General features: G+C 50.1%; 1 protein-coding gene across 1 annotated transcript in view; it reads right to left on the reverse strand.

Annotated features, from left to right (window-relative positions):
* prr36b (proline rich 36b) overlaps positions 1-19711 on the reverse strand; it is a 24953-nt gene continuing 5242 nt past the window's right edge. The window contains exons 2-5 of the mRNA XM_079366322.1: positions 11494-12232; positions 11148-11226; positions 4177-4397; positions 1-4043 (exon numbers count right to left, since the gene is read on the reverse strand). Of these exons, the coding sequence (XP_079222448.1) occupies positions 1129-4043; positions 4177-4397; positions 11148-11226; positions 11494-12124 (3846 nt within the window). The 5' untranslated portion in view covers positions 12125-12232 and the 3' untranslated portion in view covers positions 1-1128. The remainder of the gene's footprint in view (positions 4044-4176; positions 4398-11147; positions 11227-11493; positions 12233-19711) is intronic.

Here is a 19711-nt window from a genome sequence, read left to right on the forward strand (position 1 = left end):
TGCCTTGCAATGATGTTTTAATGGAATTTTGAAAGATAACCTAGTGTGAACCATTTATCATTTATGAACACGTCTAGTGTAGAATTGTTTCAAATTCAAGATAGTACACAGTCTTAATGTTAGTTAAACATGCAATATACTGTTGAAATAGTAAAGCAAACACCCACTAGGAGAAGGTTGGAGTGAGTGTAAAGCTCTGAGAGTGTCGCAGGGTGTCATCACAAAGAAAAGGCTACGGTCTGTTCTTGAACACAGATGATCAGCTAACTGAGGCTTGAAGCTTCGCCACTTAACAAACCAAAAGCCTGACACACATACTGTACTCGACTGCACGTTTATATACCTGAACAACTTATGCAAAGAGCGAGGAACCTTCTTGAAGCACACATTAAAAAAAAAAACTTCACCAACTGCAATCTAGTTCTCCCAGTAACTACATCCAACGGATCCGCCCGGCGCCCCCCAAACAAGCCGTGTTAATATCTAGCCTTTTATTTTTCAGAGCTAAAAGAAAAAGAGCTTTTCTACTATCGCTATGGTGCTGCTGAACATGAAGCGTTGTGTACACAGGGTAGGGAGGACCAGAAAAAAACAAAACAAAAAAACAACAACAAATAAGCAGATACAAAAAAACAAAACAAAAAAAAAAAAGATCATTGACATTTGTTCGGTAAAAACAGTAGGATAAATACACAATGAGTCCATTTCAATCCATCTGTGTTTTTTTTTTTTTTCTTGGTTTAAAAGCTCAGTCACATCGGACCAATCAGTCACTACCCCGCGAGGGGCGACAGGATATGCAGTGTTACTTAAAAAGAACATCCTACTAGAAAATGGTAGTAACTATTGTACATAAAGGAGTTTAAGCCAAACACTCGTCACCACGACCAGAACAGTATGAAAGAGGGAGGCTTCAATTCAAAATTGCTACAGTCAGTTTTTTATCCATCTCCTTTGTTCATTTTTTTTTTTTTTTTTTTAAATCTTTTCCTACAATCTTGCTCTCCTTTTTTTTTTTTTTTTTGTTTCTCCTCTAATCCGTCTAACCCAACCGGAGAGAAAACAAATAACAGGTAAAGGGGGAGGGTTGCGGGGAAAAGGTGCATTCCAGGGGGTAATAGGAGGGACTTATACGTTACCTGCCAGAAAACTATCAGTCTTATCACATATGGTGGAGTAGTACGGTGGCTGGCTGTCGCTGGGGTCTCCGGAGTCGTCGGCCCCGAGGTGGCGACTGGGCTCCAACGGATCCACCTCCTCCAGGTGATCTACTGCAACCTTCCCCCCGAACATGTAGTGGTGCTCGTCTAGACTGGGCGCGTGGCCCAAAGGCATCAGGTCCACAGGTCTGTCCAGCAGGTCGTCTGCCTGGGCGGCGGCAGCGGCCGATGGCAGCGTCAGCTCCTTGATGAGGGAGGGGTCTTTGGCCTCCTCGGGCAGCTGCTCCTCGTTCTCCAGGGAGAAGATCCCGGGACTCTTCCCGCAGCTCTCGGCCATGGAGTGAGCGTTTGAGTTGGACGTGGTGCAGTCGAAGCCGTAAGACGCCACGGAGTTGGCGGACTGCGGGGTCGCCCCGCCTCCATCCTCTTCGCCCTCTGCGACTGCCGTGTCTGCGGATTCCTCGTCCTCGTCCAGAGCCGGCAGACTGCGAGCGGGAGGCGGGCTCTCGAATCCAGCGCTCTCATCCATCATGGCCGGAGCGTCCGGGTCGTTGATTTGCATTTCGCCCTCCGTGTCGCTGGCCTCGTCTCCTGAAGTGGAAGGGGAGGACGGGGCGGAGGCTGGAGCGGTCGGCGGGCCCGTTCCGAGGACTTCATCGGCGGGGAGTGTCTCCGCCTCTTCCTCTTCTCCATCCCCTTTCTCCAGGTGAATACCAAGGTCCTGCTCCATGTCGGGCTGGACCGAAGCAGGCACGGGGGTCTGCTGCTTGTCAGAGCGAGACTCCACCCCGGAGCTGCTGTCGTAGTCCCTGAGATCCTCTGGAGTGCTGGTCTCACTGCCGCTGTGGGCAGCAGGAGCGCCGGCACTCAGAGCGCCAGGCTGGGACAAATCCACGGCCGGAGCGGCGAACAGATCCTCGTCCTGCTCGGAGCTCTTCGCCTCGTCGCGAGGAGCAAAGGACGGGGAGCCGCTGTCCAAACGTGTCTGAGCAGGAGACAGGGTTGGAGTTTCGGATTCGGCGGCGCCGTGGTCAGAAATGGGGCTGGGGGAGGACACAGACAGCAGAGAGGCTGGTTGAGTCCAGGACCCAGAGAAGGGGTTGGTCTGGTCCCAGGAGGAGGAGGCGGCGGCGGGGGGGACACAGGGTGCAGCACCTGATCGATTAAGGTTGTCTAAACGCTCCTCCTCATTGAAGTCATCTTCATCCACGATCCCACAGCTCTCCATCACCCCTTCACTGTGCATCTCCACATCCTCGTCCTCCTCCTCCTCCTCTTCATCTTTCTGCTGAAACACTTTCTGCTGCTCCTCTACTCTCTCCGAACTCAAGTCCATGTCGTCCACCCGCTCGTCCTCTTCATCCTCGTCTTCCTCCTCTTCATTCGCCAGGGTTTCCACGTTGGGAGAGCCCATGAGGTTCCCGTCTCCCTCCGAGCCCCGGAGGCTGGAGTCCACCAGGGCGTCGGAGCTCTGGGTGCCCTCCAGCAGGGCGGTGTGCTGGGTGCTGCTGAGCTCGGAGATCTCGTGCTGCCGGCTGCTGGTGCAGCTGCTCACGTCCTCCGAGTCCATTCCAGACAGCAGGTCGTCGCCGTGCCAACCGGCGGAGCCGCCGAACGCCGAGGAGCGGACCTGGAACTCCTCCGAGGGCTGAGACGTGCTCATTTCAGTGATCATGGAGGAAGGCAGGTGTCCCAGTCTCCTCTGCTCCTCGTCTTCATCCTCCTCCTCATCCTCATCGTCCTCATTTATCTCCTCATCAGCCTTCTCCACGGCCTCCTCCCTCTCATGGGGGGACATCAGGTCCCCGGAGGAGAAATCCACCCTGAGCGGGGCGCTTAAAGACTGTGGCTGCGCCGCCATGCTGAAAGGCTCTGCAGGAGGAGGAGCGCTGGAAGAAGGCATCAACAGCACCTCCTCCTTCTCCTCCTCCTCCTCCTCGCTCGACTCCTGCCGCTCTTCTGTTTGGAAGTCCATCATGTTGACCAGACTCTGGGGAGCAAAGTCAGCTGCAGCGTGGGACGGGCTCTTGTCCCAGGGATCAGACTGGACATGCATGTCCAGCAGAGAGGAGGCGCTCTGTGGCTCTCGAGCAGGAGAAACCGGGCCCGGTGGGGAGCAGGGAGGAGACATGACCGTCGTTCCCAGGGACTGAACCGAGCTGTTGACACTCTCCTCGAATTTAAAGTCCATCTGGACCGGCAGCTGAATGTCGGAGGCTTGTTCAGGGAGCAGTTTAGCCTCTGACAGCTGAGACAGATCTTCTAGGGGGGACAGTTCTCTCACAGGTTCTGGTGTTGGTTCACGGATCGCTGCCGGTTCTTGAATCGGTTCTGGTTGTATTGTTTCTGACTCTGGTGCAGTGATTGGTTCAGCGGTTTTTTCTTCAGTCTGGCTGCTCATCAGCTCAGGAGCTTCTCCAGCAGACGGCTTCAGAGGGACCTCTGCATGTGGTTCTGGTTCCTCCGGGCTGGCAATGACAGCGGCTGCTGTAGCGATAGCGGCTGCGGCGGCTACAGCAGCGGCAGCTTCTTTCCCTGGTTCTGCTGCTGCAGCTTCTTTTCCTGGTTCTGCTGCTGCAGCTTCTTTTCCTGGTTCTGCTGCTACAGCTTTCGGGCCACGTTTGACAGGAGTCGGCGTGCTGCTGCCCACGGCTTTCTTGGGACTGGAGGTCTTGGGTTTGGAGGCGGGGGTCTTGGAAGGTGTGGGCTTGCTGTCTTGTGTCTTGGGGCGGCTTGGTGTCCCGGTAGGCTTTTTAGCAGCGGCGTCTGATTTCGATGCCGATTTGGGAGCGTCGGGTTTAGCCGACTTTGATGCAGGAGATGGGCGGGACAGGGGGGAGTCTGCGGGCTTCTTGGCCGTTGAAGTGGCGGATTTGGTGACATCTGTGAGGAAACATCACAGGAAGAGGTGAAACAATGAGTAAGTCGACTTCATTCATTTAAAGGAACAGCAAAACATGGAAGCATAACGTCCCAACAAACTGACCAATAAAACACACTGAATTCTGTCCTGCACCTTTTTTGACGGGGGTGGTGGTTCTCGATGTGAGTGATGCTGGAGGTTTGCCACCAGGGGGCGCAGTGGAGGTTGGTTTGGAGGCAGCAGGCTTGGCAGCGGTGGTTTTCGGGGCGGCGGGTTTGGATGTAGCTGAGACGGAGCTCTTGGTCGTGCTGGTCGTCGGGGGCCGGCTCGAGCCTGTGGCGGGGCGAGGCGACGCTGACGAGCCCGGCGCAGGCCTGGTGGACACGAGAAGACGAATCAAGTCAGGAAATGCTTTAAAAGATCTGGGTCACAGGAACAAACCGTCCTTTTAACCACGATTGATTTCACACTGGTGTACTGTCGTCTCACTTATAATTTAACAACCCTCACTCTGAACATAACCACACGGTATATCATGGCGGTTCCCTTCATTTTAATAATAATCTAAGATAAGCGATAAGGATTGAAGCGTTTGGTCGTGGTTGGCCAGAGAAGAAGAGTCTCAAGATGGTTTTGACAAGGAGCCAAAAACCCTGAAATGTCACATGTAAATAAATCACTTCTCCTGCCAGAGGGCGCACGATGACGATGATGATGATGATGATGATGATGAGGATGAGGATGCAGGGAGTCTAGTGAAGCGTATAACAGCGTAGATATTGGGGCAAAACATCCATCGGGCCTGATCAAATAAAACTCAACTGCAACAACAGCTCAGCCTCCCATGTCCCCGTGACTAACTCCCCCGAGGGCGCGTGAAGCAAAGCAGTGTGGGAGGTGAATCACAGCCGACCCCGGAGAGGCAGCCCGGCCTGGGTCTAACCTGCCCTTCATGCCTCGTCTTGGGGCGGTGTGTGCATCAGCCCGCCCCGCTCTGGTGGCCTGCCGGGCCTGGAGGTCGGCTTCTCTGTCACGTCTGAGAGAAGTAACCTACATCTAATAGTCCTGCCGTCTCCTGGGCCCGAGCCACACTAACCGCCTGATTCTAAAAAAAGAATTGAGCTTTCGCTGGCAGAAAGAGAACAGGGAGGCAGAGAGAGAGAGAGAGAGAAGGTGGCTGGGTCCACGTTAATCTTTTATGCTGAAAGGAGGACAGGAATAACTCCTTCAGCTGGAGCCTGGAGCTGTGTTTAAAGAAGACTCATTGTGTAAGGGCGAAGAAGCCGACCTGGCTGATGGAACGGAACAGAGTTCAGGTGAACAAATAAGATTACAGGCGGAGAGCAGCCGAGGTGTGGCCACGTCAAAAGTTCAAACCCGTTTTCAGACTTGATCCACATTAAATGTGTCTTTGGGCGAGTGAAAGGTAGCTGCATGTCCATGCAGGCTTCAGTCTCACTGTCTTCCTGTCAGCACGACTCATCACCGCACGCTCCACTCATTTAGTCTGGAATTACCTCTCAGCCAATTCTTAATATTTAATGTTTACACTGTACAGAGAGAGTCTACCAGAGTTACATTCTCTGTGTGTGTGTGTAGAAATCGAAATCGAAAATGCCCCGCCCCTTTTTTTATTAAGTGACTTAATGGAAGTGAATCTGAGCAGATAATAAAATCTCTTCTTCGTGCTCTTTACGAGGACACGCCCACATTGAAGCTTCACTTCTGGAATCTGTGAGTGACATGTTAAGATTTTAATCCGAACATTGTCCTGCAGTGAAGAAGATGTTAAGAGGTGTAGAGAGAGAGAGAGAGAGAGAGAGAGAGAGAGAGAGAGAGAGAGAGAGAGAGAGAGAGACAGAGAGAGAGAGAGACACAGAGAGAGAGAGAGACACAGAGAGAGAGAGAGAGAGAGAGAGAGAGAGACACACAGAGAGAGAGAGAGAGAGAGAGAGAGAGAGAGAGAGAGAGAGACAGAGAGACACACAGAGAGAGAGAGAGAGAGACAGAGAGACACAGAGAGAGAGAGAGAGAGAGACACAGAGAGAGAGAGAGACACAGAGAGACACACAGAGAGAGAGAGACACAGAGAGAGAGAGAGAGAGAGAGAGAGAGAGACACAGAGAGACACACAGAGAGAGAGAGACACAGAGAGAGAGAGAGAGAGAGAGAGAGAGAGAGAGAGAGAGAGAGTCGGTGCTGCATGAATTCAAGAGGGAAAGAAAAGAAAGGCAGAATAGAAGAGAATTAGAAAGTTAGTCGCTCTTTGGAGATGCTGCGGGCAGATTAGGAGAGAGCATTCACTCAAATCTGTGCGATGAAAGGAATGTGGATAATCCCAAAAGGCAGGCTGACGTTAGAGAGAGCTGCAGAGGAGGAGGAGGGTGATAACACATGATCTCATATCAGTGTCTTCGTCTTGCTTATTAAAGAGGAAGCTCTGCACGCTGGGATCCTGCTACAGTGTTAGAGAGAGACGATCTGTTTGACAACACTGACACTACTGATCTAAAGCCTTCATTTATTCCCTGATTACGCTCGCTGTCAGCTGACAGGAAATGATGCTTCATTAAATCTGAATGTGACGCTTGTAGCTGGAATGTTTGTATATTTTAAGCTAACTTTTCTGGAAGGAAAAAAAAAAAAAAAAAAACAATAAGTAGATGAAATGTGGGTTAAAAGCAAATGTTGAACAGACAGCCCAGAAGTGTAGTGGAGCCGAACAATCAGATGACGGTTAGTCGCTACAGGCAACTGAGGCATCCAGCAAAAATATTTAAAGTTGGCCTAACGTGCCCGAGGGGTCACAGATAACATTTAAGCTTTACTGCATCTCCACGCCTCCTCCATCGCAGAGCAGAGAGGCTCACTGTGTGTACAAACACGCAGAGTCGGGCTGTGATTTAAATAATGAGATGTTTTGTGCAGGGGGGGGGGGGGGGGGGGGGGGGGGGGGGGGGGGGGATGACCTCCCTGCTCTCTGAACAGGCAGCAGATTAAAGATGATGTCGTGTTAATTAAAGAGCATAAATATGAAGGCAGGGTGGGCCGACACGAGCAGAGCCCTCCTCTCTCTGCCGGCTGCATCTTTAACGTTTGGGGGGAATAAAAGTGGAAAGGACAAAAGAAGGTCAAACTGTCAGTAGGGCGACCTTCGAGGACCGGACCAAATATAAAAGAGCCTGAGTGAGTATATCACTGGTATCCCTGCAGCACACCCACAAACACACCCTTCCACACTGAAACCTTTGTCTCACACTCAAACATGTACGCCTCCGTCTGTCTGTCACTTTACGCCCTCCCTCCTCCTTCGGTTTCATTTCCATTAAGTCCATTTGATAATTGGCTCTGCAGCTATAAAATCACAGCGGAGAAAAGACCGCATCACGGAGCCGCCGGCCACACCCACGGCAGAAGATTTAGAGCCTGCGCAACATGTCGTCTGCATCACGCTGGAACATGAGCGGCGTCTGAGACACACACACACACACACACACACACACACCAGGGCAGGACCATTACATCAGCTGTAATTAGTTAGATCATGAGGAGGGTGGCACTCAAGTCACCGCAGTAAAAAAAAAGCCCGGTCCCCGAGAGGCCATCAACAAGGACAACAGCGTGACTGATGGGAAAACATGAGTGGCAGGGAGGAGAGAGAGACGAACACCTGACCGCCTCTCTTCCTTCTGTGGACTCTTCCTCCGTCCTTCGCTCTACTATCATGCAACACTCCCCTCAGCTTCACACAGAGACACACTCTGCTTCTTCTTCCTGACTCGGCCCCCCCGCCTCCTTCTCGCTCACTCTGCACGCACAGCCTTCACACTCGGTGTACCTCCGGCAGCAGTGATGGGAGCTCAGCGGGGGACACATGACTTATTCAGCCACACGGCGCCTATACTTCCACTGCCACCATTTTTGTTTCACACCACTCTGCTGAATGTGTAGACAGCAGGAGGAAGCAGCAGTAGCAGCTCAGCGGCACGTGCTGCCTGAACCACGTGTTCGGCTCACCGCACGTACGCCTCCCCCCCTCCCCCTTTTTTACCTCCACATCATACTGAGGAACACGGCAGCAGAAGAACACATGCTCTGCATCCTAACTACACGCCTGCTCTGATCTTACTATGCATGTGAGCAGGTCATACATGCACACATCCAAGCACCTATATAAGAGCTGCAGACAGAGCGGGCAGTTTGCATGCTGCACAGCCGGGCCGTGTTATCAATGCATCACCGGACTCAAATCATCCGCACAGCTGGAGAGAGAGAAGAAGAAGAAGAACACGTAGAGTCGGTAAACGTCACAGCACGCAGAGACATCCTGTTCAAACAACATGGAAGGATTTACACTTTGTCCACTTCGCCGACTAATCAGGCTCAAACATTCACAGTCACACAAGCTGCTCGCTGTGGGCAATCGGCTTCACACACACACACACACACACACACACACACACACACACACACACACACACACACACACACACACACACACACACACACACACACACACACACACACACACACACACACACACACACACAAACTTACACACACACACAAACAAACAAAAACACACACAAACAAACACACACACACACCTACACCTATACACACACCTACACAAACACACACACACACACCTACACACACACACACACAAACAAACACACACACAAACTTACACACACACACACCTACACCTATACACACACCTACACAAACACACACACACACACCTACACACACACACACACAAACAAACACACACACAAACTTACACACACACAAACAAACAAAAACACACACAAACAAACACACACACACCTACACCTATACACACACCTACACAAACACACACACACACAAACACACACACACACACACACACACACACACACACACACACACACACACACACACACACACACACACACACACACACACACACACACACACACACACACACACACAAACAAACACACACACAAACTTACACACACACCTACACACACAAACAAACAAAAACACACAAACAAACACACACACACCTACACCTATACACACACACACACACACACACAAACAAACACAAACACACCTACACCTATACACACACCTACACAAACACACACACACACACACACTATAACTTCACGTATGATCAATAAAGTGAAGCCAGTTTAATTCTATTTGTTTTTACTGATATTCAGATTAACTGGCTGAACGTGACTGAGATGAGAGGCGGAGCCTGTAGACATCTGTGTGATGTCACTGAGTGAACGCCACTTTCTTTGTCTCATAACTGGAACCTGCTGCAGATGGAATTAAATCAATCGGGCCTTGGAGGAACACTGAGTGAATTGGGAGAGCCGCTGCAGGCACGTGTGTGTGTGTGTGTGTGTGTGTGTGTGTGTGTGTGTGTGTGTGTGTGTGTGTGTGTCCACTCTGCTGATAGCAGCGCTGAAGTCAGGACGGAGTGAAGCAGCAGAAGGACGAAATCTAATTAAAGCCAAAATGTGAGGGCCTGTCAAAGCAGATCACACACACACACACACACACACACACACACACACACACACACACACACACACACACACACACACACACACACACACTTAAAGTATGCCCAGAAGGGTACATGGTGCTGTCAGAGGAGCCCATCGTCAGGTTGAAGCTCGTGGGGATCCATATGTAGATCTACTGCTGCTCCGACATTTACAGCTGACACATCAGAAACACAAAGTCCTGCATCTGATGTTCAACACGCTCTCACACACACACTCTCACACACACACACGCTCTCATACACACACTCTCACACACACACACACACACTCTCACACACACACAGGCGTCCGCCGGCTCTCAGCTCGTCAGTGTAAAGAGAGGAGAGCCGAGTCGGAGGAGACTGACTGGGAATGACGAGAGCGGTTCATCCACAACGAAATGAGAACGTGTGGTGGAACAATCAGAATCACGTTATTCATCTCAATGATTCAAAATCCATCCGAAACATCCAAGATGGATGTTTTCCTACTTCCTGTCATCTTCCATGTTCAGAGCAGGACGAACCCGCTGCTCTGTGCGTTCCTCAGTGTCTGCAGGTAGGACTTCCTGTCCGGTGTACGGAGCAGGAAGACGTTCTTAATCTGACTCAACACTGGCTCTAATGAAAGTGTGAATGTGTGAACAGTGATCTAACAGAGTTGGGATTCATTAGCTGAGTGGAACATGACGAGCGACATGACCACAGCTCATAGAGGTTACACAAAGACCGCTCTGTGCTCAAGTGGCGATTATAAACATGCCGAGGTTAATTCTTTTTAATGAGACGTTTGCACATCAACCATTAAAGCTGTAATCTGGGTGTAATCTCAACAATCCAGCTGCTGCTGCTGCTGCTGCAGGCACATGGAGAGTGGAGGAGGCCGGGCACCTGACACACCTTTCTGTCAGGTGGAAGAGGGGTTTGTGATGTCATGACGGTGACGCATCACGTCATGCAGCAGAGCGCCCGAGGACAAAAGAGGCTTTTGCTCTAACAAGCTAAAGAAAAACAAACGAAAGGGAAAGGAAGGCGTGTTAGGAACACTAAACAGCTCACAGAGGGTTTTTATCTGATCAGGATCATACAAAGGCCTCCTTCAGCCTCCTCGCCGGCTCCATCAGCAAACAACCTCAGGACCCGACGTGGAGACTCAGGTGAAGAACACATGCTGAGACTCCATCCGAAGAAGAATTTAAAAACATTCGATTCCTCTCCGCAGCTCTCCCTCTCTCCGAACCGCACTCCTTCCCAAACGTATAAATAATGCTGCTCTACGCCGAGGCGTTCCTCCCAGGCCTGTTCTGACATTGGCTGCTCGCTGGCCTACTTACAGCCGGCCCTCCGAAGCTTCGATGAGGAGGATCATTGTCTGTCTTCTTTGAACCCGACGCCAAACGGAGCCTTTTGAACTAACAGCTTCTCGCTGGCACTGAGGAGCTTTATAACGCTGAACTTAATCATTCTAATGTATTCGTCACTTCCTGCAGATTTGATCCCACTTCATCTTTATAAAAGAAGAAGCTCGATGGACGTCTGGGAGGAGGAGTGAGGCGGATGTGACACCTACCTGGTCGTCTTGGTAACGGCGGGCTTGGGTGAAGCCGAGGAGCCGGGCTTGCCGGGAGCTGCAGAGGCGAGCTTGGGAGCTGGAGTGGATCACAGGAAGAGAAAGTTTAGAGAGGGATGTAGGTCAGGCAGATGCACGTCTCACACAGTATGTCAGGAGGATGTAGGGCGAATGCATGTGTGGATGAGCAGCCACTCTAGCGTGTTACATGTATGTGCTGAATCCATCCTATGTGCATGTCATCCCATTCCTCTGAACACTCCTCATTACAGCCGGAGCTGTGAAAACATTTCATGCTTCACTCACTGACCTCCACTCGTTGTCTCATGATGACATTTTCACCCACCTGGAGGCTTCTTGGCAGCAGCCGGCGTGCTGCCGGTTTTCACACCGTTAGCGGTCGTGGATGGCGTCCTCTTTGCTGCTGCTGTTGTTGTTCCGGTCACCGGCTTTGCACCGTTGGTGGCCGGCGCGGCGCCCGTGGCTTTCTTCTCGCCCACTTTGCTCTTAGGTGCTGGAGCTGTTGTTGTGCTCGTTGGTTTTTTGAGGGGAGCTGGGGTGGGCGTGGTCTTTTTGACTGCTGCAGGGGGGGCCTTCTTCGCCACTCCATTGGTCTGAGGTTTGGACACGCCATTTGACAGACGGCTCTGTGGCGTGCTGGTCCGTGAGCCGGGAGTGGTCTTGGCTGGGTTGTTGGTTCCAGGTTTTGCCTTGGGCGTGGTCTTGTTGGCAGTTTTAGCTTTTGGGTCTCCTGCAGTCTTGCTGCTGGTCTTGGCAGCTGGGGTGTCCTTGGCCTTGTCTGGCTGTGGTTCCACCTGGCCCGTCTCTGCGGCAGGCTGCTGTGGCTCCTCCCCCTCTGCTGGACTGGCTGCCTGGTTGGGTTCCTGTCCCGCGGCAGGTGCTGCCTCGTTCATTGGATTAGATTCCAATGTTTCCATTGGCTCCAGCGCTGCCGTGGTAACCCCATCCGGCTTCATCTCCCCTTGAGTGGTCGTGGTCCGTCTCTGCAGGGGCAGGGCTGGTTTACGTCGATCTCACAGGATGGCCACAGGTCTACAGGATCTCTGGAGGCGGGTAGGTCTGGTCTGGAGAGAGAAAAAGTAAAACACAGTCAGTCAAACAGCAAGATCAGACATGACGAGCAGTCTGCTGTCTGTCCAATCAGAGCTCAAAGCAGCCAGGAATGTTGTGAGCTCTGAGACTAAGAGATAAAAGATTCAACGACTAACTCCCTACAGCATCGTGCGCACACACACACACACACACACACACACACACACACAGACACACACACACACACACACACACACACACACACACACACACACACACACACACACACACACACACACACACACACACACACACACACACACACACACACACACACACACACACACACACACACACACACACACACACACACACACACAGAGATATTTGTGTGCGGGTGTCGAAGAGTTAAAGATCAAACTGGAGGGAAGCTTGCACATAAAAGGATGAACACATTTTAAGAGCACTTGATGAATGCACGCTCTGAGGGGAGGACAGAAGGAAAAAAAAACCTTCAGTTGTTTCTGTGCTGATCTCCGTGCCGGGGCAAAAAGATCCCCACCGGGGCATTTAAAAGCTCAGGGACACATTTGGCCGGTGTCGCTGCGACGGGTTGGAACAAAATGTCTTCAGAATCACGACGTCCCCAGGGATAGCACAGCTCAGGGAGTGCGTGCACATTAATGCTAACACACGTATGTGAAGTAAAAAGTTGCACCTGTAATGATGTAAAGACACACATGGAAGAGGAATGGGAGGTAGCCCGCTTCATGAAATGAGTCCAAACGGCTATAAAAAGAAACGCAGGGTGAGGTGGGGGAAAAAAGGCTGGAACGTGTTTGTAAAGTGGGTCAAGGCAAACGTACAATAACGACAGAGTCGGGAAGACAGTTTGACTCAGAGGCCACAAACTGAGCAGTCAGAGACATGAGGACGAGAAGTGGGACATGGAGCATATGAGGCCTGCTAAGGGCAACCGTCTGTAAAGTGGGCTGTCACATAATATCTGCATCAATATTTGACAAATGTCTCCAAGTTTGTTTCCGCCGTGACTCTGAAAACGGAAGGATGGGAGGGTTAAAAGATAGCTTTTTACACGTTAGAGGGAGGCGGCGAGGAGGAGGAGGAGGAGGAGGCAGCAGGAAACTGGCTTGTCAGAGTTTATAAACAGAGCGAGGAGCCGACTGTGCAGGACGAGGAGGCGGCTTGGCTCGGGGAGCATGGGAACAGTGAGAGGAGGAGGTGGGACAAAGGAGACAGGAAAAAAACAAGACATAAAATGAGCTCACTATTGGCTGAAGTTTTCTGGTATAACTCTTAAAATCCAGACATCACTAGTCATCCCACTTTCCACTGACCTTAGCTTGGATGCACACACACACACACACACACACACACACACACACACTCACTGTCCTATTTCTAGAGGGACACACATCATCTTTACGCTGCTGGAAAACATGTCTGCACTCTCCTCTTTCCCTCTTTACTCATCTTCTAAACTTTAACCCTTACATGCCCAAAAGGCCGTCTTTCATTCTCCACTGCTCCTCTCTTCTTCTTCTTCTTCTTCTTCGCCTTTCTTCTCCCCCTCCACTACCAGCCCCCTTCATCCCTCTGTTCTCTGTTTGCCATTGCACAGATGGCCGGAGCAGCTGAGCGAGGGCCGGAGGGGGGAAAAGAAGAAGAGAGAGAAACTGAGAGGGAAATAACCATGTATCCCAAACAACACACAAGACCGGATACACTCAGCCGATGCAACAGGCTGCAAGCGAAAACATGCAGAGCGAGTCAGAGAGAGAGGGAGGGAGAGAGAGAGAGAGAGAGAGAGAGAGGGAGGGAGGGAGAGAGAGAGAGAGAGAGAGAGAGAGAGAGAGAGCGGTGGCGGGTAGCAATTTGTTGCCGCACCCTTCAGTGACACGAGGTTTTTAAATGCCAGCGATGCTGAAAATGTAAACGGTTCTGTTTAATTCTTTTTCTACCCACGACCTGTCACAGCTTTAAGGGGAGAGAGAGAGAGAGAGAGAGAGAGAGAGAGAGAGAGAGAGAGAGAGAGAGAGAGAGAGAGAGAGAGAGAGAGAGAGCAGACACTGGAGGAAGTGAAAAACAAATACAATCATTCGTTCATTAATTCATCCTCACACGGTAACTTTAAGGTTTTAGGAGGGATCGACCTCACACCCAGGTCAGCCACCTTGAAGGATACTTTAAAGGTTGCATCCTTCCTGGATGCATCAGAGGTGTGTGTAAGTGTGTAAGTGTGTAAGTGTGACACAGCATCATAGAGAATCTGATAATATAAAGCGTCATGAGCGCCGTGATGATCATCTGGCAGATTTACAGGCAAAACAACGTTCAGCTGAGGCTCACTGTGCTGAAGTGACGGTGGTTTAAAATGACGGCTCTGAAACGTGGATGTCGAGTCAGGTTACAGTCCTGTTGCCCTCACACACACACACACACACACACACACACACACATCTGCACACAAGCTGAAAAATGACCCTGATGTGATCAGAGCTGGGAGCAGATCACGTTAAGTTATTCTTAATGAGCTGCAGCACATAAACATTAACACACCGATGTTCAGATAGAACGACGGTGACCTGAGTCGACCCGGCCACGAACCAGGAAACATGTCCGATTGCAATTCTCCTCTTTCACACTCTCATGTTACAGATTCCCACAGCAGACTGAAGCATCTGGCCGACAGACAATTTCACTGTTCCTCTCCAAAGTTCCTCACACTGTCTGTGTGTGTGTGTGTGTGTGTGTGTGTGTGTGTAAATCCAGATTGCACGGCTACAACATGCAGACAGCTGTGACGTGAGATAGCACATCTCTGCTGCTCGTCATCGCAGCCGTCAGTCAGCGGTCTGAGTGTAAACAAGACGAGAAACCACAACCAGAACGTCCTTTTTATCTCCACTCCCCAGAAACAGGAGGAGACAAATCCCCCCCCCCCCCCCCCCCCCCCGCTAACGCCTTACACCCAATTAATCCATTACTTTGGGTTGCTAAGGCTTTAAACAAACATGTCATTGTTGCTTCTGTATCAACACATTAACGCTGTAGCAGGTTTTTAATGAGATGTAATTTAATAGAAGAGATGATGAATGAGTGAGTTTTTGGGGCAGAATCCAGATATCCAGAATTTGATTTGTGTTTGTCGTTTATCTCACCTAAAAATGTTCTTTGAGTCAAGAACACAAAACGCCACGATGTGGAAGTGTGTGCGAGGAACAGAAAGCAGAAGACAGAAGCAGGAAAGCAGAACATCATTTCTGCAAACGGCGAGCGTGTGGACACGTCGATGGTTTCAGTTTACCAGGCTGGAACTTGATTCTATGTTTCCTCAATTTGGGATCGAAATCATGAAAGGGGCACCGGGGGCCTAGTGGTTAGGTTACACCCCTACAGCAGCGACTGTCGTGGTCAGACGGCCTGGGTTCAAGTCTGATCTGTGGTCATAACTATCGCTCACATTACATTATCGTCTACACAGGGACGCTGAACACACCTAAATATTCTTTGATGGGTTTTTGGTGCACGCACTCGGCTACCTGCACGCCATACATCTAAATATGTTTATTGTAAATTAAGTTCTTCAGGGTCTTATATGCGTTTAGAACATCTAATAAAAATCCATCCTGTCAAGGTAGAACGAAATGTTCAAACCACGAGGGACAGAGTGTATTCAATGACCCGATACATAATGGTTTATGAGTGAGTGCGTATTTCCAGCAGCTGATTCCACACAGATGGTCGAGTCAGCCACATCAGGTCCAACACTTAGGAAAAGTGGAATGTGCGATCTGTCATGGTCGTGAAACGGTTTCATCTGAGGAGGATTCCCACACCAGGCTGCCAGTCAGCGTTCCTGACCGGCTGCGGCCCGGACACAAAGGATGTGAAAGACAATAACTTCCTCAGGCTGCAGTTGTTGAACTCAGTGTTCAGCTGTGAAAAGGTTTGGGAGGAGGAGGGGCCTATCGCCCCGGCGTTCTTCAGGTTTGGCAGATCATCAACTTTAAAAATTCTCAATGTATTGACGTGGCTGAAAATGTGTTTGTTGTTGGCCTTCACAAAGTGTCCAAGTCATGCGGCTGCAGCTTCCAAGGCGTCCCACTCCGAATTCTCTGCGAGAACTGAAGAGTCACCGAGAACAAAGAACGGCCACAAAAACACCGAAAGAAAAACAGCCGACAACAATCAGAGCACGGCTGAGTCCATCCTCTCACAGATTACAGTCTTTGTTCCTACTGGATTAAATGACATCGTTTGTTTCTCACAGCTGGTAAAAAAGCAGAAAAACATGTAAATTAAATGATCTTATATTGCTGTTAAATACACGATACGAGTCGCCTCAGTCTACACTTTCTGTGCAGCTCTTCTGTTTTCACTCTGCTCTCCTCCTGACAACACAAGTTAAGCTCTCATGGTGCAGCTTGCAATACACAATGAATGGAGGAGATATTTCAGGTCGCTTGCCATGTCTGATGGTGCACTCGCAGGAATAGTGATGCTTTGGTTTAGATTGTACACAGGTATATATAATGCTTGGAGGTGAGAGCAGTGTGTTTCATTTCTGTTGTTGTTATTGTTCTAAGTCTGGACATACAGTAAGCTAATAATGTGCAGGCTACCTCTGCAAAGTGAGATTATCCTCCCGGGCATCATCCCTACTTAATACCCACTCTGGGATGTAAACAAACCCTGTGTGTGTGTGTGTGTCTCTGAAACACAGCAGCGTTGGTGCCTATACTGTCAATAACTGGAAGGCTTCCAACTCTGCTGAGGGATCTGACGCTTTTCTCACTGTCTAGACACAAACACGCCGCTCCTGAATAATCAGGTCATCGGCATATTTTAACAGAAAAACTGCTAATTTGACCCCCTTTTTCCACGTCGACTACAAGCTAGCATTGTGTGTGTTTAGAATCCAGCAGCGCTCACACGTTTAAAGGCCGTCTGTGAATCATTATGCAGATGAAACAGTGAAGCTGCACTGAGGGTTATTAAGCTAAATGTTGATGTCAAATCTGCTTAAAGGCTGCGGCGTGCGCTCACGTCTCGTCACTGTCGGTTATAAAACGCAGGAGGCTCCTCGCCTCCTCGACACAAAGACCGAAATCAAAGTGCTCTCTCGCTCGCTCGCTCTCTCTCTCTCTCTCACTTTAACCAACCAACCGTCTAAAAACATGCATGAATCTCTGCTAAAGAGCCAGCTCTGCTTCCACAGTACACAACTGTGTGCACACACGTGTGCATGCAGAGCCGTCTTCTATCCCCGGGGCCTACTCTAAATAGTCGTCAAAGCGAGGCATTGTGGGGAAGGGAGGCAGCGACGGAGGCGGGGGGGGGGGGGGGGGGGTCGTCGGCCGAGGGACGGTAGAAACGACGCAAAAAGAAAGTCACCCCTCCGCTGATACTGAAATGAATCTTTGTAGGATGACTGATGACAGGACAAACACTCAGAAGGTGGTTTGAGCGAAGACGATGCTGGAAGGTCTTGCCTGGTGTTTCGAAGGCGTTTTTAATGAGCATTCGGCGGCCTCTGACCCCGTCATTGACCTGCTTTTATCTCCACGAGCAGGAAGCAGAAACACTGAACTGCTGGGTTTGCTCTTTGACACGTCTAATGAGCCGTTGGCGTTCCTCTGACGCAGCCAGGGAAGCTTTAAACGGGACATTTTGCATGCTCTTACTCTTCAGACATCATTACGCTTACTGATCCAGTTTATTCCCCTAAAAGAGCGAAGTTTAAATATTTCTTCCTCTCTCTCTTTTTAAAACACGTACGTGGGAGAAATGTTCAAACTTGTAGTTCTTCCTTTCTTGTCTTAATGGCACGACAGCTTTCAAACTTGTCTCTTTGAGGGGAAGGACTCTGCGAGATGTAAGTAGCACTGCTTGAATAATTCACAGCTTTGTGGCTTTACAGCACAAAAGGCAGACACGCAGCGCAGGCGATGGACCCGGGGTGAGCGGCCTCAAATGTAATGCAGCTTTATTAGTGACCAGATATGATAACATAAGATGGATTGTTTTGTGTGTGTGTGTGTGTGTGTGTGTGTGTGTGTGTGTGTGTGTGTGTGTGTGTGTGTGTGTGTGTGTGTGTGTCATTCCCCCCTCTTTGCAAGGAGGAAAATGTCAGACTTAAGATGCCTCACGCTGGCATGGCGCCTGAGATTGTACATTCAACCCACTCTGAATCTGAACAAACGTCTCAGTCAAGCCTCCGTCCCACTTCCAGCGACTTAAACCCGCGGCTTTCATTAAATGATCAAATGACACCCGGCACAGAAACATCTTCTGTTCTTTAAAAACACACAAGTGTGAAGAAAGAAATGAGCTCAATTAAAAAGAAAAAAATATGATTCTTTGTGAACACGGTTGTCAACCGCACAGCAACACAAAAAGCTAAAGGGACAGACTGAACATTGAATTTGCCAGACGTCTCACCCACACTGTTTTAGCAGGTAGATTACAGGAAGCATCATCACATCAGCCAACCCAGTACATGGCACCCAGTTAAGTCCAGCTGGGAGTCACCAGAGCTGCATCAACGTGATGCTAATCACAGCTCACACATTCCACAAACACCCCCGACCTGAGGTCAGGAAAACGCCTCTGTGCTGCACACAAATAAACTCCAAACAAAGCTCGCTGCGCTGCATGGCCTTTCCTCACAAACCGTGGGAGGGCCGAGCGAGCAGGGGAGAGAGGGAGGGAGGGGTGGTCCCAACCGAGAGGGGGGACAGTGTGTGCCCCCTCTAAACTGTCAATCTCGTCTCAGTTAGCTTTACGATACAGATACAGCTAAGAGGAATGTTGACCTTAACAAATCCTGGTGATTATCCTCACTCTGAAAAAGAGCAGTGGAGCTAGCTTATTAGCTCAGAATAGCATATCCATGACTGTCACACACTGATGCACCGCTGCTCTCCCCAAACTGGCCATGCACTCACGCCGGGCCTGAGCATGGCGACCTCTGGTACACAACACACGCATCGCTTTATGTGTTCAAGAAGCTGTCACGGGATTTTTCCGGAATGGAGGCAGGGACCGATTATACTGTACGTTCTCGTGCACGAGCAACTCCACCGCGCTGACGCACCCCTCTTCTGTTCGTGCCAGGGCCGAGGGCGGTGCACCATGCTTGGGCACACCAGTCAGAAGAACTGGACTTTGAGAGTCAAACATACATACACAAACAATAAAGGAAAGACATTCAAAGAAACGGTTATATTCTAATAGTTTATGACATTTCCTCAAGGAAACTAAAAACATACAGCTGAGTGCAACGATGGCGTTTGGTTTCCTTCATGAAGAGATCTACATCTTGCAGACAAGGAGGAACCAACAAACAACAACATCCATCTCCCAACAGCACGCTCCTGCTTAATAGAGCACATTACCTTCATTCCTATCAATCGATGTGGAGTGGTTAAACGGGCTGCTGGGACGCTCAGTGAGACAAACGGAGGCCCCCGCTGTGAGGAAGGAAC

The sequence above is a fragment of the Symphodus melops genome (assembly GCF_947650265.1).
Source record: "Symphodus melops genome assembly, chromosome: 17".
Lineage (NCBI taxonomy): Eukaryota > Metazoa > Chordata > Actinopteri > Labriformes > Labridae > Symphodus > Symphodus melops.